The sequence below is a fragment of the Colossoma macropomum genome, unplaced genomic scaffold (genome assembly GCF_904425465.1).
Source record: "Colossoma macropomum unplaced genomic scaffold, Colossoma_macropomum, whole genome shotgun sequence".
Lineage (NCBI taxonomy): Eukaryota > Metazoa > Chordata > Actinopteri > Characiformes > Serrasalmidae > Colossoma > Colossoma macropomum.
The window spans coordinates 7,542,161-7,567,731 of record NW_023494784.1 but is presented as its reverse complement, the minus strand read 5'-3'; the positions used below and the strand labels follow the sequence as shown (position 1 = coordinate 7,567,731).

Below are 25,571 nucleotides of genomic sequence, written 5' to 3'. Positions count from 1 at the left end.
CTGGAAATAAGCGAGCAGCGTCGCCGTGAGACGCAGCAAAACACTTTTCGAGTGACACTGAAAATGGCTACATTCTCAAGGCACTAAAGGATTTAAATAACGTTATGTTTACGTCATGTCCTCTTCTGTGAGGTTTTTGGCTGGTTGCAAAGCAGAAATCTGATTACTGTCTGACTTATGTCTCATGAGTTTCCCCATAATCTGATTACTCAAGTGCATGTAAACGCGTTGATCGGATTGCTGATAAAATCTGATTTTCTGCAGTTATCGGATTATTAAGTGCATGTAAACACACTCACTGTCCCCATTCAGTTTATTTAACAACTGCATGCTGAGGGCTCTGGAGCCTAAATGATGCTGTTTGATCTTCTGTTTCATCAGATTTGTCCAAAGTACTCCCAGTGTCTAAATCTTAATTTAGCCCCTTAAAATTCCAGGCTTATTACATACTAAGGCTTATTATTCAGCTACAGGGACTTCACTGCAAACATGCTGAGCTGTTCTTAGGTTATAGAGGTGTGTAATAAAACTTCTGGCCTGCCGGTCAGCCCAAATTAAGCAGGTTTAATGAACACTAACTCTGTATGCTCGATACTCAGGATATGACTGCAGCTTTGCAGTCCACCACATCCTTAGCTTTACTCTAGACATTTAAATTGTTCTCATTTCATCAAAAAATATAGAGAAGAACAGCAGCTTAGGGTAAGCTGACCATATAGGAGCACTTTGTAGTTCTACAGTTACAGACTGTAGTCCATCTGTTTCTCTGCATACTTTGTTAGCCCCCTTTTACCCTGTTCTTCAGTGGTCAGGACCCCCATGGACCCTCAGAGAGCAGGTACTGTCTGGGTGGTGGATCATTCTCAGCACTGTAGTGACACTGACGTGGTGGTGGTGTGTTAGTGTGTGTTGCGCTAGTATGAATTAATTTTATTTACATAGCACACTTTTCATGACAGTTTCAACGCAAGGAGCTTTACAGAAAAATAAAGCAAAGTTCATTAAAAACAAGTCTAAAAATAAGAGTCTAGATTTTTTTGAAGCAATATCCATAAAACACATTTAAAAGGAAAAATCTTAAGATTGTTCTTAAAAGATTCAGAGTTTCTAAAACAAAGCAAAATTAATTCGTGAAAACTAAAAAGTCTAAAAAGGTCTAAAAAGAAAAGTCTTAAAATTCTTCTTAAGAAAAGAGATCCAGAACTAATTAAAACAAAAAATAATTTATAAAAACACGCCTAAAAAAGGTCTTAGCATTCCTTTTAAAAAGAGATAGAGATCCACAATTTCTTAGTGATGGAGCTCCATCCAGTACCTTTGGGATGAGCTGGAGTGATACAGAACTGACCATCCAACATCAGTACCTGACCTCACTAATGCTCAATCAAATCCTCACAACAATGTTCTAACATCTAGTGTAAAGCCTTCCCAGAAGAGTAGAGGCTGTTACCGGTGTAAAGGGGGACAAACTCACTATTAATACCCTTCATTTCAGAAGAAAAGCTTGTATAAACACACAGATCACTGATTTCCAATGATTAGACCAGCTGACCCCTATAACCTCTATGGTGCTGTAAATGCCAGCAGTGCAGTGATTCAGGTGAGATTTGTGAATTAATTAGATCACAGCTGTTCAGTCAGTGTGTTGAGATTAGATTTGGCTGCATTTTTTAATCAGGAGAGAGAATGAGGTGGGCGGGACGTGTTACCCCGGGGGGCTTCTTCCTCTCCTCTTACTCTATGTGTACTTATTTATGTTTTTGTGTTTGTGTGCAGGGAAGCTGTGGACCCGCAGTCAGAAGCTGGCCTACACGCTGCTCAACAAACTCAGCTCCAGGAATGAACCTCTGCTGCGACCTGGAGACAGAGTGAGATATCCTACACACACATACACAGTCGTGTGCAAAGGTTTGGGCACCCCTGGTCAAATTGCATGTGCTGTTGATTTTCTAAGTGTGAATAAGTAAACACATCCTATACGGAGAACACTTTTCTGGGCACTTTAATGCACAGTTACTGTTTATTTACTGAATTTAACATATTGGTAAAAAAATGGCCTGTGCAAAAGTTCTGGCACATTTTATGTCCCATTATGTTAGATGCTAAATAAACCCTGTAGTAATACGCTAAAAAAAATAGTCACCTGTGACTGAAACGTACCTAATAGCATCTAATACCTCCACGAGCACAAATAACAGCTGCGTTTTGCCTGGTTTTGCCTGGACTGGACAAGGTCCAGGTTTGGCCTGGACTAGACAAGCTTCTGGATGTAGGCAACCTCAATGTTCAGCCACAGTTGCATCAAAGAATTGCGCAGTTCGGCCAGATTTCATGGATCCTTCCCTGGCGTTTTACTCGTTGTTCCAGGTCGTCCCACAGATTTTCAAGAGGATTCAAATCTGGGGATTTTGCGATCCAGTTCAGATGTGTGAACGCTCCTGAATGTTCATCATGCCAATTAGTCACATTTGCAGCCCTGTGAATGCAAGAACTGTCATACTGGAATACAGGGATAGGAATGTTATGTTGCTCAGTAAGATGATGAGCAAAAGGCAAAACCTGGTTGTCCAGCAGCTCAATGTGGGCACTGTGGTTCAAATTTACTGTCTCCTCAACCAAACGACGCATTTCCACATAATTAAAACACCCCAGAACATCACAGAGCCTCCAGCTTACACCACACCTTGCACGCTGTCCTCATTGAAGGCTTCCTGAGGTCTACGATGATCATGACACCAAACATTCACATACAGGCAGAAATGAGATTCATCTGACCAGATAACACTGTACCACCTTTTCTCAATCTATGAATCCCATCACACACCCCATAGGTATTTATAGCCTGATCATCCTCATGCCACGCCATCTGCAGGAGCCTGAAGTTACTTCCAACTTAAACACGCAAGGTGACTATATGTTTGACTAATTGGAGCTTTATAATAATCATAATACTACTACTACTAATAATAATAATAATAATAAAAACTTTATTTGTATAGTGCTTTTCCTACATTTAAAGTGCAGCTCAAAGTGCTTTACAGTGTGTAAAGACAACAGAGAAAGAAAATAAACACAAGGTATTCAAATAAAAAAAGCAAACAATGAGATGCAACAAATAAGAGCAGCGACAAAAAAGGGAACAATAACCGTAGTTATTGTAATAATTAAAAAAAGAATAAAAGTACACTAATTAAAACAATATGATAGTAATGTAAAAGTAAAACTACACTGAAAGTAAGAAAAATAAAAGCTAGTAAATGCTAAATAAAAAAAATGTTTTTAGCTGTTTTTTAAAATCAGTGATAGGAGCCTGGCAAATGTTTATTGGTAGTGTGTTCCAGATCTTTGGCTCATAAAAAGCAAAAACCTCCATAGAGGATGTGTTATCTTATTTTTACTTAGATAATCAATAAAACATGTAATTTGTCCAATCATGTTGCATATGACTGTAATTACAGTATATTATTCGCCATTTAATGCTGTTAAGTACATAAAATATTGATTAAATATTTAAAAAATGACCTTTTTGTATCTAGTTTTCAATATTTAAATCATCACGTATGTCATTATTGTGTATAAAATGACAAGATGTATTAATATGACAAGTGATTGTGAGATTTTGAGCTGTACTGTATGTCCTGTCTGATTTACGCAGGTCGCTCTCGTGTTCCCCAATAACGACCCTGTGATGTTTATGGTGGCGTTTTACGGCTGTCTCCTGGCAGAGCTGGTGCCCGTGCCCATAGAGGTGCCCCTCACACGAAAGGTACCCTACCTGACCCCAGCATGCACAGTGATATAGACAGTGAAGAGCGCTGGAGCCCTCTGCTGGCAGAGGAGGAGTACAGCACCCTGCTTGTATAAACCGTATCCTAAGATCACCTTTCGCTGTCCTCGCGGTCTGTATTAGAGCTCACAGGAGGGCAGGGATGAATTCTGCGAGAGCGATAAGCTCAGCACAATAACTCTGCTAATTTGTTCAGATATGCTGATACTGTAATAATTAGAAGTGACTGCTAGAGAAATAGAGTTTAAAGGGGCATTCCATCCATTTCTCAAAATTTCTCATTGTCCATTTTATCAGCTCCACTTACTATATAGGTGCACTTTGTAGTTCTACAGTTACAGACTGTAGTCCATCTGTTTCTCTGATACTTTGTTAGCCCCCTTTTACCCTGTTCTTCAGTGGTCAGGACCCCCATGGACCCTCACAGAGCAGGTACTATTTGGGTGGTGGATCATTCTCAGCACTGCAGTAACACTGACGTGGTGGTGGTGTGTTAGGGTGTGTTGCGCTGGTCTGCCTCAGTGTCACCGCTGGACTGAGAATAGTCCACCAACCAAACATATCCAGCCCACAGTGTCCTGTGGGCAGCGTCCTGTGACCACTGATGAAGGACTAGAGGATGACCAACACAAACTATGCTGACATACATGAGCTGCTGTCTCTGACTTTACAGCTGCAAGGTGGACCGACAAGATAGGAGTGTCTAATAGAGTGGACAGTGAGTGGACACAGTGTTTAAAAACTCCAGCAGCACTGCTGTGTCTGATCCACTCGCACCAGCACAACACACACTAACACACCACCACCACGTCAGTGTCACTGCAGTGCTGAGAATGATCCACCACCCAAATAGTACCTGCTCTGTGAGGGTCCATGGGGGTCCTGACCACTGAAGAACAGGGTAAAAGGGGGCTAACAAAGTATGCAGAGAAACAGATGGACTACAGTCTGTAACTGTAGAACTTCAAAGTGCACCTATATAGTAAGTGGAGCTGATAAAATGGACAATGAGTGTAGAAACATGGAGGTGGTCATAATTTAGTATAAAATACAGTCAGTTTCTTATATTCTTGAATCAATCATACGTATTTATTTATGTATTTAAAGTAAATACGTGTATGTATTGTTTATGTATAAATCTGTGGTCCTCTGCAGCGTTTATCCTGAATGAAACGCAGCGCGATGAATCAGCTTCTGCTTTATTTAGCAAACAATTAACAATTAATACATGAAAGAATGAAATATTCTGCTTGTGTCTGCTCTCCGGTGCAATTCTCTCAGCTTATGATGAGCATAAAAAAGAAATGTGTGTAACTTTAGGACAGCACCGGTGAGAGGTTTGGTGTGAAATGGTTGATTGTAGAGACTCTTTACAGTGGTGGTGATAGGAACCAGGGGTCGCCATGACAACAACACTAATATAGACATTTTATTTACTATCCTAAACCACCAGTGAACCTACACGAGTCTTCTGAGATTTATGTGGAATGTTGAAAATGTGGAAAATCTGAAAAAGTATGTTTTCTTTGGGAGCTACTTTGCCTTAGGCCACACTGCATATGAATGACCCTCCACCGTGAATGACTTTTAAAAGTACGTTTTAGGCCCAAAATCATCTCAAAACCATCATAAAACAGTGTGTCAGGCATCAGGCAGTGAATTCATAACCATTTCATGTAATAACTTGCTGTGAGGGAGCTCATATCCCACATTTTGTATTTTATTTTTCCCTTGAGGTGCAATAATATTTGTGTGTTATTGTGCTTTTAAGACTAATATGTGTAAATGAGCTCTGTTCTGATTCGTTGCCTCATTCAAAAACAGTCCAGGCTGAAACGCTGCTTATAACTTCAGTGTGAATGGGCGGGGCTAAACCGCTGTAGGCTGAACAGGTGTGTATGTGTTAATGAACTGTTTCTGGTGACATCACAGAAACAGTGAATACAAAACAGGCTGGTTTTGCAGTATAGTTTCCATATATGGACTGTATGGATTGAGTTAGTGGCACATTATGCACTTTAACAATGTTTACATACTGCATCAAGATCTATTATTGCAAAAAAGCATAGAAGGTTAGATTTTTCATGATACGCAACCTTTAAACTCTTCAGACGTCTGGTTCCTATTCTGATCTGTAAGTTTTTCTAGAACAGAACATTTCACACCAGACCACTCTGAATGACCTTGTTTACACCTTAACCATGTAATTACACAGAACTTTTAACGATTTTAACAAAAATGAAGCTAGTATGAATACATTTAGTATACACTGTTAGAAATAAAGGTTCTGTTCTGGTACATTTTTCGTTCATCAAGGTACAAACAGTGTAAATGTTCCCTCAAAGGTACAACAGTGGTTTTAAGGTCTGATTGTGAACCTTAAATAAGTTTTTCCAGGTGAAAAGTTTGTATTTGTACCTTTTCATAACCGAATGTTTTAAACAGAACAGTAAAATAAAGTCCTGGAGACGAGACGGGGTGTGTGGAGTCAGTACAGCTTAGAACATATCATTTCAGTGGATTATGGTTCAGTTATGTTCCCTGACTAAAGGTACTGAGATGTACCTTTGAGGGTCCCGTCACAGTGACTAGAGGGGTCCTGCCCCAGAGACAGTTTCATAGCGTTTTTTCTGAGACTATAGTAGCTTCCCTATTAAGGAATCCTCCCCCCAAATCTATTCAGGGTGGCTCCTCATTCAAATCTGTCTTAAAGACACTGTGTGTCCTTTTGTTGTGGACTTTCTGTTGACTGTGTTCATGTTCCTTGACTGTAAAGCGTCCTTGAGCATGGAAAAGGTGCTAGATAAATAAAAGTGATGATGATGTGATGACATTAGCATGGTGCTAACAGCATGTCTGGATCACACAAACCGTGTGGAGTTATTCAGTATCTATAATCATGGACAGAAGTGTATCGCATGCATGATGCTAATTGGTAGATTATAAGCTTATATGACTTGTTAGCTACGTTAGTCTTGTGGCTTCGCTGTAGAGCTAAAGAAGGAAACTTCAGACACCAAACTGCTAATTGACTATGTTTGGGGCGAGGTGGGGTGGGGGCTGTGAATTAGTTTTTTTGCTGAAGTATCACTTTAAGCCTCACACTGTGGCTTTTCAGTGTGATGTTTTACAAGTTAAACAGGCCTCTAGTCCCCTGGAGTCTCTCTCTCTCTCTCTCTCTCTCTCTCTCTCTCTCTCTCTCTCTCTCTCTCTCCCCCCCTCTCTCTCTCTCTCAGGTTGAGGAGATGACAGGAGGAGATTTTATCAGCTGGCACAGTGCCAGATCAGCTTTGGGCTGTGTGTGTGTGTGTGTGTGTGTGTGTGTTAGTAAATGAACTCTCTTACATTCAGAGCTTGTTTAAAGGAGAAACAAAGAGCACCTGAAGTCATGACCTCATCCCCCCCCTCTCTTTCTCTCCCCCTCTCTCTCCCTCTTCCTCTCCTTCTCTTTTTCTCTCCTCCTCTCTCTATCTCTCCCTACTCTTTTTCTTTCTCTTTCTCTCTCTCTTTCTCTGTCACTCTCTCCCTTTTCTCTCTCTCCTCCTCTCTCTCTCTCTCTCTCTCTCTCTCTTTCTCCCTCTTTCTCTCTCTTCTCTCTCTCTCTCTCCCTCTTCCTTCCTCTCCCTCCCTCTCTCCCTCTCTCTCTGTCACTCTCCACCCTCTCTCTCTTCCCCCTCGATCTCTCCCCACTTTCTCTCCCTCTCTCCCTCCCTCTTCCTCTCGTTCTTTCTCTCTCTCCCTCTTCCTCTCTCTCTCTCTCTTTCTCCCTCTTTCTCCCTCTCCCTCACCCCTCCCCCTGCAGGACGCTGGGAGTCAGCAGATCGGGTTTTTGCTGGGCAGCTGTGGGGTCACTCTGGCTTTGACCACAGACGCGTGTCAGAAAGGACTGCCTAAAGCTCAGACCGGAGAAGTGGCCACGTTTAAAGGTCAGTGGGACAAAATAATTCATCATGCAGAGCAGCTGGTTCATTATTCATCACTAACAACAATCAGCTCATTGCCCGCCGCTCTTTGGACTGTGGGAGGAAACCCACACAGACACAGGGAGAATATCCACACATTCCCGGCCAGGGAATCAAACCCAGGACCTTCTTGCTGTGAGGTGACAGCACTACCCACTGTATCACCGTGCCGCCCCATTTTTCAGTTAATATGATCAAATAAAAAACAGATTATTCAGCCTGAAGACCTTTGACAGGGTAACACATCCTTTTCTGTACAGTGTCTATGAGAGCCCCAGACTGAAGCTTTAGCATTAGCTAGTAAACCATTGCTAATTTAGCCTAGGTAGTTATTGTAGCCTTCACTGGTAGTTGATAATGCTTATAAAACAGTCCGATAAAGAGGTTTTATTTAGCACTGTCGTTTTTTTTCTTGATAGAAACTTATAGAGTTTTTACCAAAGCTGTTTTCATCTGTGATGTCTGAAAAAGCCTGATCAATACTCATGGCATGTCATATATAAATGTTTATATATTTGTATACCAAGCTGAAACTGCCCTATTTTTTATTTTTTCTTCCAATATCCCATCATACCCAGTTTCAAATCGGTTCCATCTCTAATTACCGGCCATTACGGACAGTATCAGTTAATGATAAGCAGCTCTTTGGCTGAGGATGTGGCTGACGTTGTTAAATATTGAAAATATGAATTATATAGTTAAGATGTAGGAGCACTGCTGTTTGATCTTACTTAGTGTGATCCCTGAACTCTGAGCTCAAAATATCAATAATTATTAGATTTTTCATATTAATTAAGTCATTGCCATCATCTAAACTGTGTGTGTGTGTGTGTGTGTGTGTGTGTGTGTGTGTATACAGGCTGGCCGCGGTTGCTGTGGTTTGTTACTGATGGGAAGCATGTGGTTAAACCTCCTAAAGACTGGAGTCCTCCGATCAGAGACGCCAGCAATGAGACGGCTTATATAGAGGTCAGTACTAAACCTGCACTGTCACAGTAAAGAGGAGTGAAAAAAGAGCTATGAAGCACATTTATAGGTTCAGCCTGGTTGTCATACACTCACTCTCTCTCTCTCTCTCTCTCTCTCTCTCTCTCTCTCTCTCTCTCTCTCTCTCTCTCTCCCTCTCTCTGCAGTATAAGACCAGTAAGGAGGGCAGCACTATGGGCATCACCGTCTCTCACGCTGCCATGTTGGCTCACTGCCACGCACTCACACAGGCGTGTGGATACACCGAGGGTAAGTGTGTGTTTGTGAGGCTGAATGCAATCAAATCCTCACAGCAATGTTCCAGCGTCTGGAGGAATGGCGCGATCAAGCAGTAATGTAGAAAGTCTTTATTGATGATTGAAGCCTGATTATTTGGTGTTTCCTTGAAAGCACATCCCTGAGGCTTTGTTCCCACAGCAGGTAAAAGTGGCCCAAATCTGATCTTTTTCTCCGTATGTGACACAGATGTGTGTCTGTGTTTCAGTGTGAACAGATAAACACACTGAATCTGACATTTTCAATTCTGATTTGAGACGCTTTCATATGTGGTACTGAAATCTGATACGTGTCCGATCTGCGGCAGTGTGACTCAGTCTGAACAGCCAGATTGGAATTCATGCCACTTTTACCTCAATCCAACTCGACACTCATCATCATTTCGTGCTGCTGAGACTCAATAATAAACATTTAGGTTGATGTTTCTGTATAAAAAAGTAGAAGAGACTCATCCAAAACCCTCCACTTTGAAGAGATTTCGAAAGAAATGTCCGAACGCGGCCACAGGAGAACGAGGCGCAGCGTCAAAGAACAGCTAAAAGTTTGAAAGCAAAATTTAAAGAATCCGAGGACGCGAACCAAATATATATATATTTCACTGTTGTCAGAACAAGCTGGGATAGGCTCCAGCACCCCACCACGACCCAGAAGGATAAGCGGTTTAGATGATGTATGTATGTATGTATGTTGTCAGAACAAAATTTCATATCTCATCACTGTCCAAGGAAAAACAGTGTTTTTAAACACCTCAGTGTCACTGTCACTGCCACAGTCCAAAATAGTAAGTTTACAGAAGAGGGCAAAATGCTCTTTACTTTCAATGTAAGTTCATGGAAAGACATTTTATTTCAAGCAGTATTGAAAATTTTACATAATGTAAAGAACATCTACTGTGCTCCACTGATGTACAAAAATTGATATATATATATATATATATATATATATATATATATATACATATATATATATATATACATATATATAGCCTGACTATATATAATATTTTAATATTGTAACTAGAGGGACTGTTTTCATTGTAGTGCAATACAATGTATATTTAAAAAATACAATGTATATTTAAAAAACAATATATATATATATAATATATATATACAAAAATGTTTTAATAAAGTTTATAATACAATATAAATAAAAACATTGTTGCTGTCCAAAGATTGATTAATTACATTGAAGTGTTAATGTAAAGTGGTCTTACTCTAAGCAGATTTGGACATTTCTATTGGTCCGTTCATCATGAAATTGTCATACAATATAAAGATCAGCTGCTGAGCTCAAATGTTGAAAACTAAGAATTGTAAAAATGGAGATGCTTGTTGTGTGTGTGTGTGTATGTGTATGTATATATATATATATATATATATATATATCAACCATTATTGCTAAACCTGAAAAGAAGTATCACAGTGTCAATAATCAGTATCACAATATGCCGTATGTATATATATCATGTAGTCCTATTTGTGATGTACAACACACATGATAGAACACTGTATTCAAGCTTTATATGGTCTTTATAAAGACTCTATACACTCTTGTATAGTTTAGTAAAAAGTCTTCTTTCTTTGATCTAATGTGTTTCACGTTGTTCAGTGTGCATGATCCACTTTCTCTGTCTCTCTCTCTGTCTCTCTCTCTCTGAAGGTGAGACCATCACCAATGTTCTGGACTTTAAGCGGGATGCAGGTCTTTGGCACGGCGTTCTCACAGTGAGTTCAGTTCACAGTGCGCTCCACATAGTGCTAAGTAGGGGGAACATCTATTGGTAAATACACAGTTCCCATCCACTTTATCAGAAACCCCTCTCTGGTAGCTCCATCCTGCAGGTGTACAGTTAGAGACTGTAGCCCATCTGTTGATGAGCCCTTTGTGTTAGTGTCCTTTAACTCTGGGTTTCCGAGTCCTGATCTCCCGCCTCTGTGCGCAGTTTTGTGGTTTCCTCATAATAAAAATAATAAAGTGGCCAGTGAGTGGAAGTACAAGGCAAGTGTTTCTAATAAAGTGGCCAGTGAGTGGAAGTATAAGGTAGGTGTTTCTAATAAAGTGGCCAGTGAGTGGAAGTACAAGGCAAGTGTTTCTAATAAAGTGGCCAGTGAGTGGAAGTATAAGGTAGGTGTTTCTAATAAAGTGGCCAGTGAGTGGAAGTACAAGGCAAGTGTTTCTAATAAAGTGGCCCATGAGTGGAAGTACAATGTGGGTGTTTCTAGTAAAGTGGCCAGTGAGTGCAGGCACAAGTTGGGTGTTCCTTATAAAGTGTGGGTAACCCGTGTGATGGTGACCATGACAACACTAACCATGGGCATATGGTTTCAGAGTGTGATGAACCGGATGCATGTGATCAGCATCCCGTACTCACTGATGAAGGTCAACCCGCTGTCCTGGATACAGAAGGTTCACAGCTACAAAGGTGAGACATGGGTGCTTCGTGGCCTGTGGAGTAAATGCTAATAGTGCTAATAGTGTTGATGTTTCTTCAGCAGCTCTCCTAGCTTGATTGCTAACTCACAGCTGAATGCTGGGACAGTGCACTAATCTAGAAGGAAATTCCACAGATTTCTTCAGTTCTGCATAACTCAGTGTGTGAGATGTAAACAGAGTGGTTTGGTGTGAAATGGTTGATTGTAGAGACTTAGATTTCTCTACGGTGGTGATGGGAACCAGGGGTCGCCATGACTACAACACAAATATAGACATTTTATCTCAAACAACATTTTATCTCAAAACTTTCGTACACAGTGTGTTTTACTGGAGTAATGTTGTTGTGGTGTTGTTATTGTTCAGCCCGCGTTGCTGTGGTGAAGTCCAGAGACATGCACTGGTCTCTACTGTCTCAGAAAGATCAGAGGGACATCAGCCTCAGCTCATTACGCATGCTGATAGTGGCTGATGGAGCCAATCCCTGTGAGTACACACACACACACTCACTCACACACACACACACACACACACTCACTCACACACACACACACACACTCACACACTCACGCACACACACACACACTCACTCACTCACACACACACACACACTCACTCACACACACTGCAGAGGTGTAAATAATGATTTGATAATGTTTTTTTAGGACATGATTCAGTGCATCATGAAATCTCAAACTTCACCATGATTCAGTTTCATTTGACCTAAAAATGTTAGTAATTCTTTTGAAAATAATTTTGAATAATTTAAGAAGTTATTTTAAATGTTTTAATAAGCGCACAAATGATGTAACTGGAGGAACTATTTTTAAAAATTGTTTCAGCCAAAAATTGAGCATAAACATTATAATATAATATCAATACAATTGTCACTGTCCTAAGACAGAAAAGTGTCTCCAGACGTTTACAGTAGAGGGCAAAAGCATTCTAAACTGTTAATGTAAGTTAGTGTAAAGAGGTCTTACTCTAAGCAGTTTTGGAGCGTTTCTATTGGTCCATTCATCATGAAATTGTCATACGATGTAAAGAACAGAAGAGCTCAAATGATGTAGAAAACTAAGAATTGCAAAAAAAGGTATAGTTTTTTGGGGGCAGCAATGATATATAATGATATATAATAGATATATAATATATAATAATAATAACATAATAATGTAATATAATCTGTAATTTTCATATACACACACATTTACATTTACATTTGTACCAGCTCTAGCTAAATATGCATCATCTACTGTCTCTTTTAGATGCCCATAAAAAAAAAACTATATAATAGTGTTTAAAAGTTTGTAATCACTGTTTTCATAAATTTTTTATTAAATTTGCACAGACAAATGGCTTTTTAAAATGTAATTTAACGATCAGGTGCCTAAAATTTTGCACCATGCTGTATACCTAAGATTGCCATTCTGAAGTATGAAGTGTGTGTGTGTGTGTGTGTGTGTGTGTGTGTGTGTGTGTGTGTGTGTGTGTGTGTATAGGGTCGATCTCCTCCTGCGATGCCTTCCTGAATGTGTTTCAGGCGCGAGGTTTGAGGCCAGAAGTCATCTGCCCCTGTGCCAGTTCAGCCGAGGCCCTGACCGTCGCCATCCGCAGGTAAACGCACGCTACTGTTAGACGAGCTTTACAGAACGCTTGGAGAAAATCCCATTCAGCCTAATGAGAAACTGTAGAACAGACTCGGTTTATATCACAATACCTACATTTAGAGTCGGTTATTCATTCAGCCTAATGAGAAACTGTAGAACAGACTCAGTTTATATCACAATACCTACATTTAGAGTCGGTTATTCATTCAGCCTAATGAGAAACTGTAGAACAGACTCAGTTTATATCACAATACCTGCATTTAGAGTCGGTTATTCATTCAGCCTAATGAGAAACTGTAGAACAGACTTTTTTTTGCATGAGGGTCTGTAGACTTTAACATACATGTCAGTGTGTGGTTTGTTTGTGTGTCTGTGTGTGCGTGTTCAGGCCTCCAGAGATGGGTGTTCCTCCTCCGGGTAAAGCAGTGCTGTCCATGAGCAGTCTGAGTTACGGAGTGATCAGAGTGGACACAGAGGAGAAACTCTCAGTGCTCACACTGCAGGACGTAGGACAGGTCATGCCTGGAGGTCAGTCTGTTATTTTGGTACTTTTACTTTAACTAAATACACAAATAATTGAATAGGATGGGGAGGCAGTAAGTTAGTAATAAAATATCTCTGTTAGTTTCAGTGAGAAAATGTAAACATGCCTTTTTCATCAGCTACAATAACTGTGATTCTAAAGGCTGAGGTACTGAAGATTTTTTGAAATATAATAACACTCTTGTGACAGTGGTACGATGTTGTGTGTCTGTGCAGCGTTGGTGTGTGTGGTGCGTCCGGAGGGCACCCCGTACCTGTGTCGGACTGATGAGGTGGGAGAAATCTGTGTGAGCTCCTGCACCACGGGCGTCTCCTACTACGGCCTGCCGGGAATGACCAAAAACGTGTTTGAGGTGAAACAAGAGGGATTTACACAAAAATACAGAATCACTGTTTAAAAGTACTGAATCGCTGTTCAAAAGTACTGAATTACTGTTTAAAAGTACTGAATCATTGTTCAAAAGTTCTGAATCACTTTACAAAAGTACTGAATCACTGTTTAAAGGTACTGAATGACTGTTTAAAAGTACTGAATTGCTGTTCAAAAGTACTGAATCGCTGTTCAAAAGTACTGAATCACTTTACAAAAGTACTGAATTACTGTTCAAAAGTACTCAATGACTGTTTAAAAGTACTGAATCGCTGTTCAAAAGTACAGAATCACTGTTCCAAAGTACAGAATCACTGTTCCAAAGTACAGAATCACTGTTCCAAGTACTGAATCATTGTTTAAAGGTACTGTATTACTGTTCAAAAGTACTGACTGTTCAGAAATGCAGAATCACTTTTTAAAAGTACAGAATCACTGTTTAAAAGTACTGAATATTCTACAGAATAACAGCGATTCTCTGCTTTTGAACAGTGTGTGTTTACTATCTGAGAGGGGACATTTGAGTCATTTTGATCCAACAGATGGAGTGGAGGTGTTGATGGTGGGGAAAAAATATATAAATAAAAATAAATAAATAAATAAAAATGCTTGTGGCTCTTTTCTCCAGTAACCAGTGTGTGTGTGAAAAATGAAAGCGAGTACAGCGTGTAGAACGTGTGCCGTCAGTGTGTGACGGTGTGTGACGTGGCCTCTTTCTCCTCTTTGTAGACAATCCCAGTGACGGCGTCTGGCTCTCCAGTCAGCGACCGACCCTTCACTCGCTCATCTCTGCTGGGCTTCATCGGGCCGGTCAGTTCACACCAGCTGTTCGATTTTTTTCTGTAAACGTAAAGCTGAATGTCCCCTTTGAGTTGTTTTGTTAAATATCAAATTTACCTCAAATGTAGTCGATCAGCCAAGATAAATTCAGGCTGCATTGTGTCCTTATGTTTCGTATCTTGGCTTGTTGACTATATATGTGGTCAGGGGAAATCTGTGTAAATGTGTTTGGATATAATCTGACCAGCTTAATGACTTTATCTTCAGGTCACTGCTGTGTGGTTCAGTAATCTGTTCTTTTGCCATGTTGTTGTGTCATTTCCAGGACAACCTGCTGTTTGTGGTGGGGAAGATGGACGGACTGATGGTGGTCAGTGGACGGAGACACAACGCTGATGATGTGGTTGCCACGGCGCTGGCAGTGGAGCCAATGAAGTTTGTGTACAGAGGAAGGTGAGGGATACAGCCACTGCCGTAAATGCTGATTTGTTTCTTACACACTGCATCCCATAAAGTCTTCATCTTTAGCCTTGGAATAAACAGCAATGTCAGTGATTTTTCACCATAAAAAGGCTTGTTCTAGGTGTGGGAACCAGCCTTTGTGAGAACCTGCTGGTGTGGGTTTCTTCTATTTCAATGCACACAAAAGCTACTTGAGTCTTATACCTTTTACAGAGTCTTCTGTCTGCTAAACAGTAGGTGGGTGGATGGATGGGGGGATGAATAGAATGAGGGATGAATGGAGGGCTGGATGGATGAACAGAGGAAGGAATAGATGGATAGGGGATGGATTAATGGATGGCAGAAAAAATGGACAGTGGGATGAGTGGAGGGATTGATGGAGGGAGGGATGGATGGATGGATGAATAGAGTGATGAATATATACATGGATGAATGGATTCCAGGTCCATTAGGCCTCTAAAATAATTTTCTTTGCTTCTTTCTTCATCTCACTTAACTGAATGTCCCCCATTATGGGGAATTATAGTAACAGGTCAGTGTTTCTGTGTCCAGAAACTTGAATTAGAAAGAAGGGAAGGAAAGAAGCGGAATAGTGATAGATTTGTGTGTTCCAGGATTGCAGTGTTCTCCGTGTGCGTGCTCCATGATGAGCGGATTGTGGTGGTGGCGGAGCAGCGGCCTGACGCTTCGGAGGAGGACAGCTTCCAGTGGATGAGCCGAGTATTGCAGGTACTACATACTGAAACTTTTTTGGCCCCAAAGTGGTTTAAACACAAAAGAGATTTCAGTGCTTTTCAGATGTCGCAGCAAGGGCTGACAGTACCTTAGGAATGTGTGGCGTTTGGCTTTATTCACAAAGCAGTTACTGTCACTATTACTGTCACTAATGTGATATATCTATAGTTATACAACAGTTAGTTCTGGCCACGCAAGCTGATTGGTCGAGAAGCGTTCTAACCGTGCTGTTATTAAGACATTTGAACGTTTTTACTTCTTACTTTGCCACAAACAGAAAATGGACACTTAAGATCACATTTGACCTCCAGCCGATTTGGTCAGACTCTGAAGATGAGACGACACTAAATTCCCAAACCGTCGTCACCACTGAGCAGCTTTTCAGTCGGCAGCTGTGACAGAAGAACAGCTTAACAACCTGGAATCAGCCAGAAATGAACCCAACACCATTCGCCAAACTAAATGGGCTGTAAGATGCTTTACAGACTGGCTGGAACAAAACAACATTAATACTGATCTGGCAAAAACTGACAAAACTGAGCTAAACTTGGTATTGCGTCAGTTTTATGGCTCAGTCTGATTTGGTCAGACTCTGAAGATCAGACTACACGTTTGGTAAATGGTGTTGGGTTCATTTCTGGCTGATTCCAGGTTGTTTAGGTTCTTCTGTCTCAGCTGCCGACTGAAAAGCTGCTCAGTGGTGATGACAGTTTGGGAATTTAGTGTAAGGATCTGGAGAACGAACTGCCGGCTGTGCAGCGAGTGGGTGGAGCTCGTTACTCTGACGTAGCAACAAGCTGCTCGTTAAGGAACTATAATTTGGTGAAGGAACTGCGAACATTAAAGCATATTAAACGCCGCGTTCACGGCCCAGTTTATTAATTTATTACTTTATTTATTTAACTGTTGTATTAAAGCAGAACAATCGAGGAGTGTGTTATCACCAGTAACATCATCATGATGTTATTTTGCGATAACACACTCCCTCTAGCGTTCTGTTGCTTAAATAAACCTGCATAGGCTTCAAAATGCTAAGGTATTGGAAAATGACAAAGAAAACTTAGAACAAAATTTAGAGCATGTTGAAGTGAGGTGGCCTATATGCACACATACGCGTATATACACATGCAAACTCCTGCTCTGCTGTATGTCCTGCTGTAGTTTGTCAATGAGCCTCTGCTCTGTCTCTCCTCCAGGCTATAGACAGCATCCATCAGGTGGGAGTTTACTGCCTGGCTTTAGTTCCTGCTAACACTCTCCCCAAAGCTCCTCTGGGGGGGATCCACATCTCTGAAACCAAACAGCGCTTCCTGGAGGGGGCGCTGCACCCCTGCAACGTGCTCATGTGCCCTCACACCTGCGTCACCAACCTGCCCAAACCTCGCCAGAAACAGCCAGGTACTCCCTGCACTGAGTATCCCAACGAGAAAATATTCTATATCTGTATGAAATAAAAACATGGAAGGTTTAAATTAATGCTGCTAGCAGACGACCTGATCCACTGTACGTTTGATTGAGTTTTAGGCTGATTTATCTTTGTGTTTTAGGTTTATTTAGTGAACTGACTTTGTGTTTTAGACTAATTTAGCTATTAAGATTTGAGTTTTAGGGGTATTTAGTAAATTATCTTTGTGTTTTAGCCCAGTGTAGCTATTAGTATTAGTGTTTTAGTTTGATTTAGTGTTTTATCTTTGTGTTTTAGGTTGATTTAGTGTTTTATCTTTGTGTTGTAGGTTGATTTAGTGATTTATCTTTGTGTTTTAGGTTGATTTAGTTATGTATATTTGTGTTTTAGACAGATTGACTGTTTTTTCTTTGTGTTTTAGGTTGATTTAGTGATTTATCTGTGTTTTAGACAAATTTAGGTATTACTATTTGTGTTTTCGGGTGATTTAGTGATTTATCTTTGTGTTTTAGATTGATTTAGTGATTTATCTTTGTGCTTTATCTTGATTTAGTGATTTATCTTTGTGTTTTAGGATGATTTAGTGATTTATCTTTGTGTTTTCGGCTGATTTAGTGATTTATCTTTGTGTTTTCGGCTGATTTAGTGACTTCCCTTTGTGGTTTAAGCGTGATTGTAGTGTGATTTAACACACCAAAAGTTTACAGAACAATATCTCACACAAGTTTACGGTGTACAAACTTGTCTTCTTCTAGTTAGAGATAGTTCCATATACTGCTGTGCTTGAACGTTTTCTCTCCATTAACACACCTGCCTCTCTCTCCCAGAGGTGGGGCCTGCCTCCATGATCGTGGGGAACCTGGTGGCGGGGAAGCGAATTGCTCAGGCGTGTGGGAGAGACGTCGCTCAGCTGGAGGATAATGATCAGGCACGTAAGGTACATGCTCATACTCATTTCACTCCCGCCAGCTGTGGAGAGCTCAGGAAGGTAAAGCACAAACTCACCCTGTCTCACACTTTTTCACCCCTATCACCCTGCATTGCGATTGTAGAGCATTTGAGCTGCTTTGTGCATGAAAAGTGCTCAATAAATATTATTATTGTTATTATACATCGAGTTAGCAGTTTATTAGGTACCTTGTAGCCAAATGACAAGGTACCTAAATGAATAGCTAGCTACACTGTAGCTAGCAGAATACATGGATGGTGGGATGGGTGATGGATAAATGGCCCTTCATTCCTTTATTCCTCGATTGTGAAGCACTTTTGGCTGCTTTGTGTATGAAAAGTGCTCAATAATTTATTATGAATAATTTTTTACACTAATTTAGCAGTTTATTCTGTGCCTTATAGCTAAATGTATTGGCCAGTTTTTCAGAAACACCTATCATACAGGTGTCCTTTGTAGGTTTACAGTTATCATCCCCCTCTACCCTATCCTGTCAGTGATAAAGGACCACCAGAGGACCACCACACGACCACCATCGACCAGATATTATTTGGTTGGTGGTTCGTTCTAAGCAAAGCAGTGACCCTGACATGCCAGTATGTGTGACACTGGTACAAATGTATCAGGCACAACAGCATTACTGGGAAAAAGCTTCTCCAAGTCAATGTAGAGACTCATCCACAATTACAAAGAGCACCTATAGGGGGCAGCACTAGCCAAGCTGGTGATGAGTGTCTTTCTTCTGCAGCAAATTCCTCTTCTCTCTCTTTTTGTTTATCATTCCATTGCTTTAGACCTTATTGTTGTTAAATATTACTGTTAGGTTATATCACCTTAATCTATCTGTATTGCCAACATAAAGATCAAATATCCATATATGCAAATATATTGATAAACATACACCTTTGAATGAGGCGTATTTACTATTTTAACAGCACAGAACTTTTTGTACAACTTACAGAAACAGGTTAGGAGCCCCAGCTGGCATTGCAGTCGCGAGCTTAAGACAAATAGGCTACGTTCACATTACCAGGTTGAAGTGGCACAAATCTGATATTTAACCCTAATGTGACTCAGATCTGATGTTTTCAGAGCTGTGTGGACACAAATCTGATCTTTTCAAATCCGACCTGAGCCACTTTCATATGTAGTCCTAGATCAGATACATATCCGATTTGTGACCATGCGACCTTAATGTGACGCTCAGATTGGAATTCATTTGCTTTTTTTCCGCTGCGCGTGACCATCATTCAGCGTTACCATGGCAGCAGCGCCGAACTGAAGTTAAGCCTCTAAATGGTGGAAAAGCAGCTCATCTCACCTTTTTCTCCTTCGTCTCGCTCTAATAATGAAGCTGAGAGCTGATCAGAGTTAATTATCTTCTCAGCGAAGCTCGTTCTGCTCGTTAGTTTGTGCTGATGATGAACGTGATTCATTCACGTGACGTTACTGATCTGAGTAAAAAATCGGATTTGAGCAACGAGGCTTGTAATTCGAACATAACCGTGATGACAGTTTGACTGTTAAAATCTCCAGAACGTTCTTCATCACTTCATGTTGCCACCAGTCACTCAGTGTCTGTGTTTACATGCAAAGATTTGATTGAATACATTCCAATTATAGATTAAGACTGAGGTGTTTATTCTCACTCTACTCAACAATCTGATGGAAAATCTCCGTTTACCTGCTCACTACAAGTAATCTGATCCAAAATTACATGCATGCGTAGAGAACCACATATTGAAGACGTTACCATGACAACAAGCATCACGTGAGTCCAGTCAGAGTGAGACGAGCAGCAGTGAGCAGCGCTTGTGTTTTTAATAGCTTTAAAATGATGTCAGACTCAGGAAAACGTCCTTCACATGTCCTTATTAAAGAAGGCCGAGAGGAAGACGTCGTGTTCTGAGACTCATAAACTGGACGTCCGTCCCACCGCCGTCTTTTAAAGATCAGAGCATGAACTTCGTCTCCTCTGCAGACCAGTTTCTGCTCCGCCATGTTGAACGGTAACTTTCACTATGACACGACGAACATGATCAGAACGGACTTAAACAGGACTGTAATCAGATACAGGCGTTTACACGGATATTATTCTTCTATTTAACCGATTATTTACAGGATTACCCACCTCGTTCAATCGGATAGAAATTGTATTCCAAATGGCCTCAATTGGTTTAATCTCTTCTGACTGATGTGTATTCATAGACGTATTCTATTCCGATTGAGCTATTAGTCGGATTATTAACGGATTATCAGGCTGCATGTCAACATGGCTGGTGTCACCTCTTATTTCACCCTATAATAACTATCCACCAACTCTGTATGGCTCAGCATCACCTGCTTTACCACAGATCACTTACATCACTCTCTAACACCGTATCACTTCATCTCCATCTGTGAAGTTTAAGATAAGCAGCTTCAATCTGTTTGAATGTAAGCATGCTAACATGCTAACTGTAAGTGTTGTGTGTTCCTACAGTTTCTGTACATGCAGGACGTTCTTCAGTGGAGAGCGCAGGCCACGCCTGATCACCCTCTCTTCCTGCTGCTCAACGCTAAGGTACAGTAGCACCCAGAATACGTGACTAAAGGCTGTGTTAGCTGAATGAACGTGTCACTGTCTGTTACGTCCGAGTCACACGGCGAGTAGCTCAGTATTTTTACGGTTGTCAGGAGAACTCAAATACATTGTTATTGCCATTTTGCAGTGGGTGTCATCTGCCCTCTACAAGACAGACTGGGTTCAATTCCCTGCCCAGGCAGCTACACCACACTGGAGCTGTGTGATGTGGTGAAAATATAATATCACAACATTTCAAGAAGTTTTTAAGATTCATGATATCATATTTCTGAAAAAATCTGAAAATTTAGAACAGACAAAGTAGAGCCACATTTGAAAAAATTCTCTCAGAAACTATAAATACAGTTATTTGTGCTTCACACGTCGCACACAGCACTAAATCCAGTTAAACAGAAGTATTTATGCTCTCTTTGTTGTCAAACATGCGATTTAATAAATAATGATATCCACGATGTGCTCAAAAAAGTGTTTTGTGACATATTGCAACATAATGTATCACAATAACAATAAATATTGTCATATTGTCCAGCTCTCCACCAACACACCAAGGATTTAAAAAAAATGTGATTACTTGGCAATTTGTATATTTTGAATTATCCAATTGGTCTTTCTTACCGTAAGAACTTTAGAGTTTATATATATAAAAAAAGTTGATCGCTGTTGTCGGATCAAAACCTCCTATCTCCAAAATGGTAACTTTACAGGAGAAGGAAAAAACCTACTTTACTTTTAATGTAAGTCAATGGAACCAGACTTCTTTTAATTTTGTGCCATTTCTTTTGGTCCATTCATCAGGAAATTTACACAATCCTTCAGTCCTTCATTTACACAACGCCTTTCAGTGTAGTTTAGTCAGAGATGTAAAGGACAACAGATGTGTGTGTGTAGAGAGAGAGAGACCATTAGAAGTCTACATGATTATGAAGTCTTTTAAATGCTAATTGTGTCATTTTCCACTAAGCTTTTTTAGAATCTTTCAAAGCCTCTGCATGGTTTGTTTTAAGTCCATTTTTATTGTTTTTAACAACTCGGTTACTTATCAAAATATAGAATATAAATGTAGATTATTCAGTGAAGATATTATCGATTGTGGCTGCCGTCATTAGTATTAGTTGATCTGTTGGAGGATTTTCTTTTGATCCAGTCTTTACAGCAAAGTGGGGGGATTTTCGTTCTATCTGTCCTTAATTTCTGTGGAGAAAAGTTTAGCCTTTATGCAAATGAGAAGGGAGCTTTGCCGGGCGGCAGCCAATCACGTTGTTAATGTGCTGTGACGCATTACATCATGTGTCAAACTACACGCTGAAGTAAGTGCTGATGGAAGATGGGGGAGAAAATAGTGGGAGATTTTTACATTAGTTCACTTTTTAACAAGAGCATTAGATCTTTTCTGAGTTGCGTCAGAGCTCAGAGCTCAGCTAGAGCTAAACTTGGTTGTATCTTAGTGACACGTGTGACGTGTGACGTGTGTGTGTGTGTGTGTGTGTGTGTGTGTGTGTGTGTTGTAGGGTACTGTGGCCAGCACTGCGTCCTGTGTGCAGCTCCATAAGCGTGCAGAGCGGGTGGCTGTGGCTCTAATGGAGAGAGGCAGACTCAACACAGGAGATCACGTAGCACTCGTCTACCCACCAGGTAAGAACAATATAAGAGTCTTAGAACAATATAACACTACTACTACTAATACTACTACTACTAATAATAATAATAATAATAATAGTAATGATGATGATGAGAAGAAGAAGAAGAATACAATGTGCTTTACAGTTATTAAAATGACATGTTCATATATAAAACATGAGGGATAAAATGTTACATAAGAAAAATAATTGATGAATTAAAGACTAGAGAGACTTCAAAAGGATAAAAGTGGCCGATGACTCAAAGATCCACAAATTAAACAGAAAATCCCTTCAACTCAGAAGCTCATACTGCAATACTGTGTAGGTTTAATTACAGCAGTAAAACTGCAGGTGTAATTTACAGTAACTGGAGGCCGAACGTTACAGTGATTTAACCAGTTACACAGTAAATGACTGTAGCCTGCCGCGAGTGGCTCACCGCTCCTATAAAACAGTGACAAAACACAGTGTACAGTAAGATAAAATACATGACTGTTTAAGAAATATTTTTTCTTTAATTATAACAATTGCACTAAACAATTCTTCCACAAAGCAGTGTAGCTCATTAACAGTAGGCTGTGGTTACCAAGCAACATAACTGTCAAAAATGATTTCACCAACAGTTAATGGTTTTTTATAACTTGGTACATTAACACAGAATTGTCATCGTAGTTGATTTACATGACATACATGTTTATCTTTAATGAAATAATTACATAGTTACGTAATTAATTACATTTACATTTGATTTACATTCTGTATGGATAGATTTGAGTCTGGTCTTCTTATTTTTTTGGTTGTTTTAATGTCAAAACATATATTAAAAATATATATATAAACAATAAAAATACACAAAACAAGACTTTGCACACAATAACTTTTTATCAAATTCAAATCATAATAAAATATTTCCTCTCCTACTTACAAACACAAATGTAGTGTGGACTGAAAATCTGCACTTTACACACAATTTTTCATTGATCTTGTAAAATGCATTAAAAGAATGCGCCAATAAAAATCATCCAGAATTACTAGGAAAATAATCAACATTAACTTACATTAAATTTGAAACTATAAAAGTCATATTTATGCATATATTTTGCAGATATTTTATATATTTCTGTGTCTTTCTGGGTTGCAGGTATTGATCTGATTGCTACGTTCTACGGCTGTCTGTATGCGGGCTGTGTTCCAGTCACGGTCAGACCCCCCCACCCTCAGAACCTGGCCACAACGCTGCCCACTGTCAAAATGATTGTTGAGGTAAACTCATCTGAAAAGTGATATCATTAGAAGTTAAAATAAATAAATATAGGCAATAAATAAATATTTCTGATCATGATCTCAATTAACTTGTCAGTATAAATGACTAATTATAAAAGATAATACACACAAAACCAGCTGCTGATAGCTGCACTTCAGGAAAACATGTGGAATATGTAATCAGCCACAATTCTGATATATCCGCTAATTTTCAGTGAGGTCCATCCTCAAAAGCATATGCCTGTGCACTGGGCACTCGGGCTTGTGGTCCAGTTCTGCACGTCACACAGTCAGAATGCGCCTGTTTTGTGTCTGAAACCAGCGCAGAGACTCAGGCCCTCTGTGTTTACTGTGAACTGTGCTGTGAGGTGAGTGTAGCTGTTTTGTTGGTCATTAAGTCTGTGTTGTCATGTATGTGTGTGTTTTGTAGGTCAGTAAGTCGGTCTGTATTCTGACCACACAAGCAATAATGAAGCTCCTGAGATCCAAAGAGGCAGCAGCAGCCGTGGATGTGAAAACATGGCCGATGGTACTAGACACAGGTACAGAGACTTAAATACATACACCCAACTAACTACCACCTAACTACCAGCTAATTACCACACTCTCAATCTAACTACCAAACTCCCAACTAACTGCCACACTCTCAATCTAACTGCCACACTCCCAATCTAACTACCACACTCCCAATCTAACTACCACACTCTCAATCTAACTACCATACTCCCAATCTAACTACCAAATCCCCAATCTAACCACTACACTCCCAACTAACTACCACATTTTCAATCTAACTACCACACTCTCAATCTAACTACCACACTCCCAATCTAACTACCGAACTCCCAATCTAACTACCACACTCCCAATCTAACTACCAAATCCCCAATCTAACTACCACACTCTCCATCTAACTACCACACCCCCAATCTAACTACCACATTCTCAATCTAACTACCAAACTCCCAATCTATCTACCAAATTCCCAACTAACTACCACATTCTCAATCTAACTACCACACTCCCAATCTAACTACCAAACTCCCAACTAACTACCACATTTTCAATCTAACTACCACACTCTCAATCTAACTACCACACTCTCAATCTAACTACCATGCCCCAACTAACTATCACCATCTTGTAATTTAATCTCCTTTCTTTAATTTTAGATGATCTGCCCAGGAAGAAGCTTCCACAGATCTACAAACCACCCACTCCAGAGATGCTCGCCTACCTGGACTTCAGTGTGTCCACCACGGGCATCCTCGCTGGGGTGAAGGTATCGGATATGGACTCATTAGGCAGGAATGTTCAGCTTTGTTAGATCTGTTTTTTTACATTCATAATAAATGGAACAACAGCGCTGAGACATCACAGTGTTACTGGAGAAGAGAGGATCTAACAGCATCAGCCTTCATTCACACTGTACAAATGTGGTGAATACGTAATGAATCGAGGCTAATATAGTGTCTGTGGTGTGTAAGGTAGCGTGTGTGGTGAGCTGGGTACTGTAGTTCTGAGTAGGGAGCTGTATGGTACTGTAGATGGGACTAGGAAGATATTGGGTATTGTGAGTGGTGAGTAGGTTACTGTAGATGCTGAATACAGCACTGCATGTGGTGAATAGATGTAGGTCTCTATAAACCTGCCTGTTTCTGTCTCTCTCAGATGTCCCATGCTGCAACCAGTGCCTTGTGTCGCTCCATAAAGCTGCAGTGTGAGCTTTACCCCTCGAGACAGATCGCCATCTGCCTGGACCCTTACTGTGGCCTGGGCTTCGCTCTCTGGTGCCTCTGCAGGTCAGGA

The 25,571-nt window shown here is 40.3% G+C and overlaps 1 protein-coding gene across 1 annotated transcript in view; it reads left to right on the top strand.

Annotated features, from left to right (window-relative positions):
• The window catches only part of dip2a (disco-interacting protein 2 homolog A), a 214,836-nt gene that overhangs the window by 175,399 nt on the left and 13,866 nt on the right, over positions 1 to 25,571 (top strand). Inside the window, exons 9-30 of the mRNA XM_036577004.1 lie at positions 1,777 to 1,868; positions 3,656 to 3,766; positions 7,590 to 7,713; positions 8,609 to 8,718; positions 8,883 to 8,985; positions 10,675 to 10,739; positions 11,344 to 11,437; positions 11,812 to 11,931; positions 12,945 to 13,059; positions 13,441 to 13,580; positions 13,812 to 13,948; positions 14,695 to 14,775; positions 15,071 to 15,198; positions 15,822 to 15,936; positions 17,139 to 17,340; positions 18,175 to 18,284; positions 20,779 to 20,859; positions 22,389 to 22,512; positions 23,641 to 23,762; positions 24,193 to 24,304; positions 24,935 to 25,044; positions 25,434 to 25,564. Coding sequence (XP_036432897.1) covers positions 1,777 to 1,868; positions 3,656 to 3,766; positions 7,590 to 7,713; positions 8,609 to 8,718; positions 8,883 to 8,985; positions 10,675 to 10,739; positions 11,344 to 11,437; positions 11,812 to 11,931; positions 12,945 to 13,059; positions 13,441 to 13,580; positions 13,812 to 13,948; positions 14,695 to 14,775; positions 15,071 to 15,198; positions 15,822 to 15,936; positions 17,139 to 17,340; positions 18,175 to 18,284; positions 20,779 to 20,859; positions 22,389 to 22,512; positions 23,641 to 23,762; positions 24,193 to 24,304; positions 24,935 to 25,044; positions 25,434 to 25,564 — 2,527 coding nt within the window. The remainder of the gene's footprint in view (positions 1 to 1,776; positions 1,869 to 3,655; positions 3,767 to 7,589; positions 7,714 to 8,608; positions 8,719 to 8,882; positions 8,986 to 10,674; positions 10,740 to 11,343; positions 11,438 to 11,811; positions 11,932 to 12,944; positions 13,060 to 13,440; positions 13,581 to 13,811; positions 13,949 to 14,694; positions 14,776 to 15,070; positions 15,199 to 15,821; positions 15,937 to 17,138; positions 17,341 to 18,174; positions 18,285 to 20,778; positions 20,860 to 22,388; positions 22,513 to 23,640; positions 23,763 to 24,192; positions 24,305 to 24,934; positions 25,045 to 25,433; positions 25,565 to 25,571) is intronic.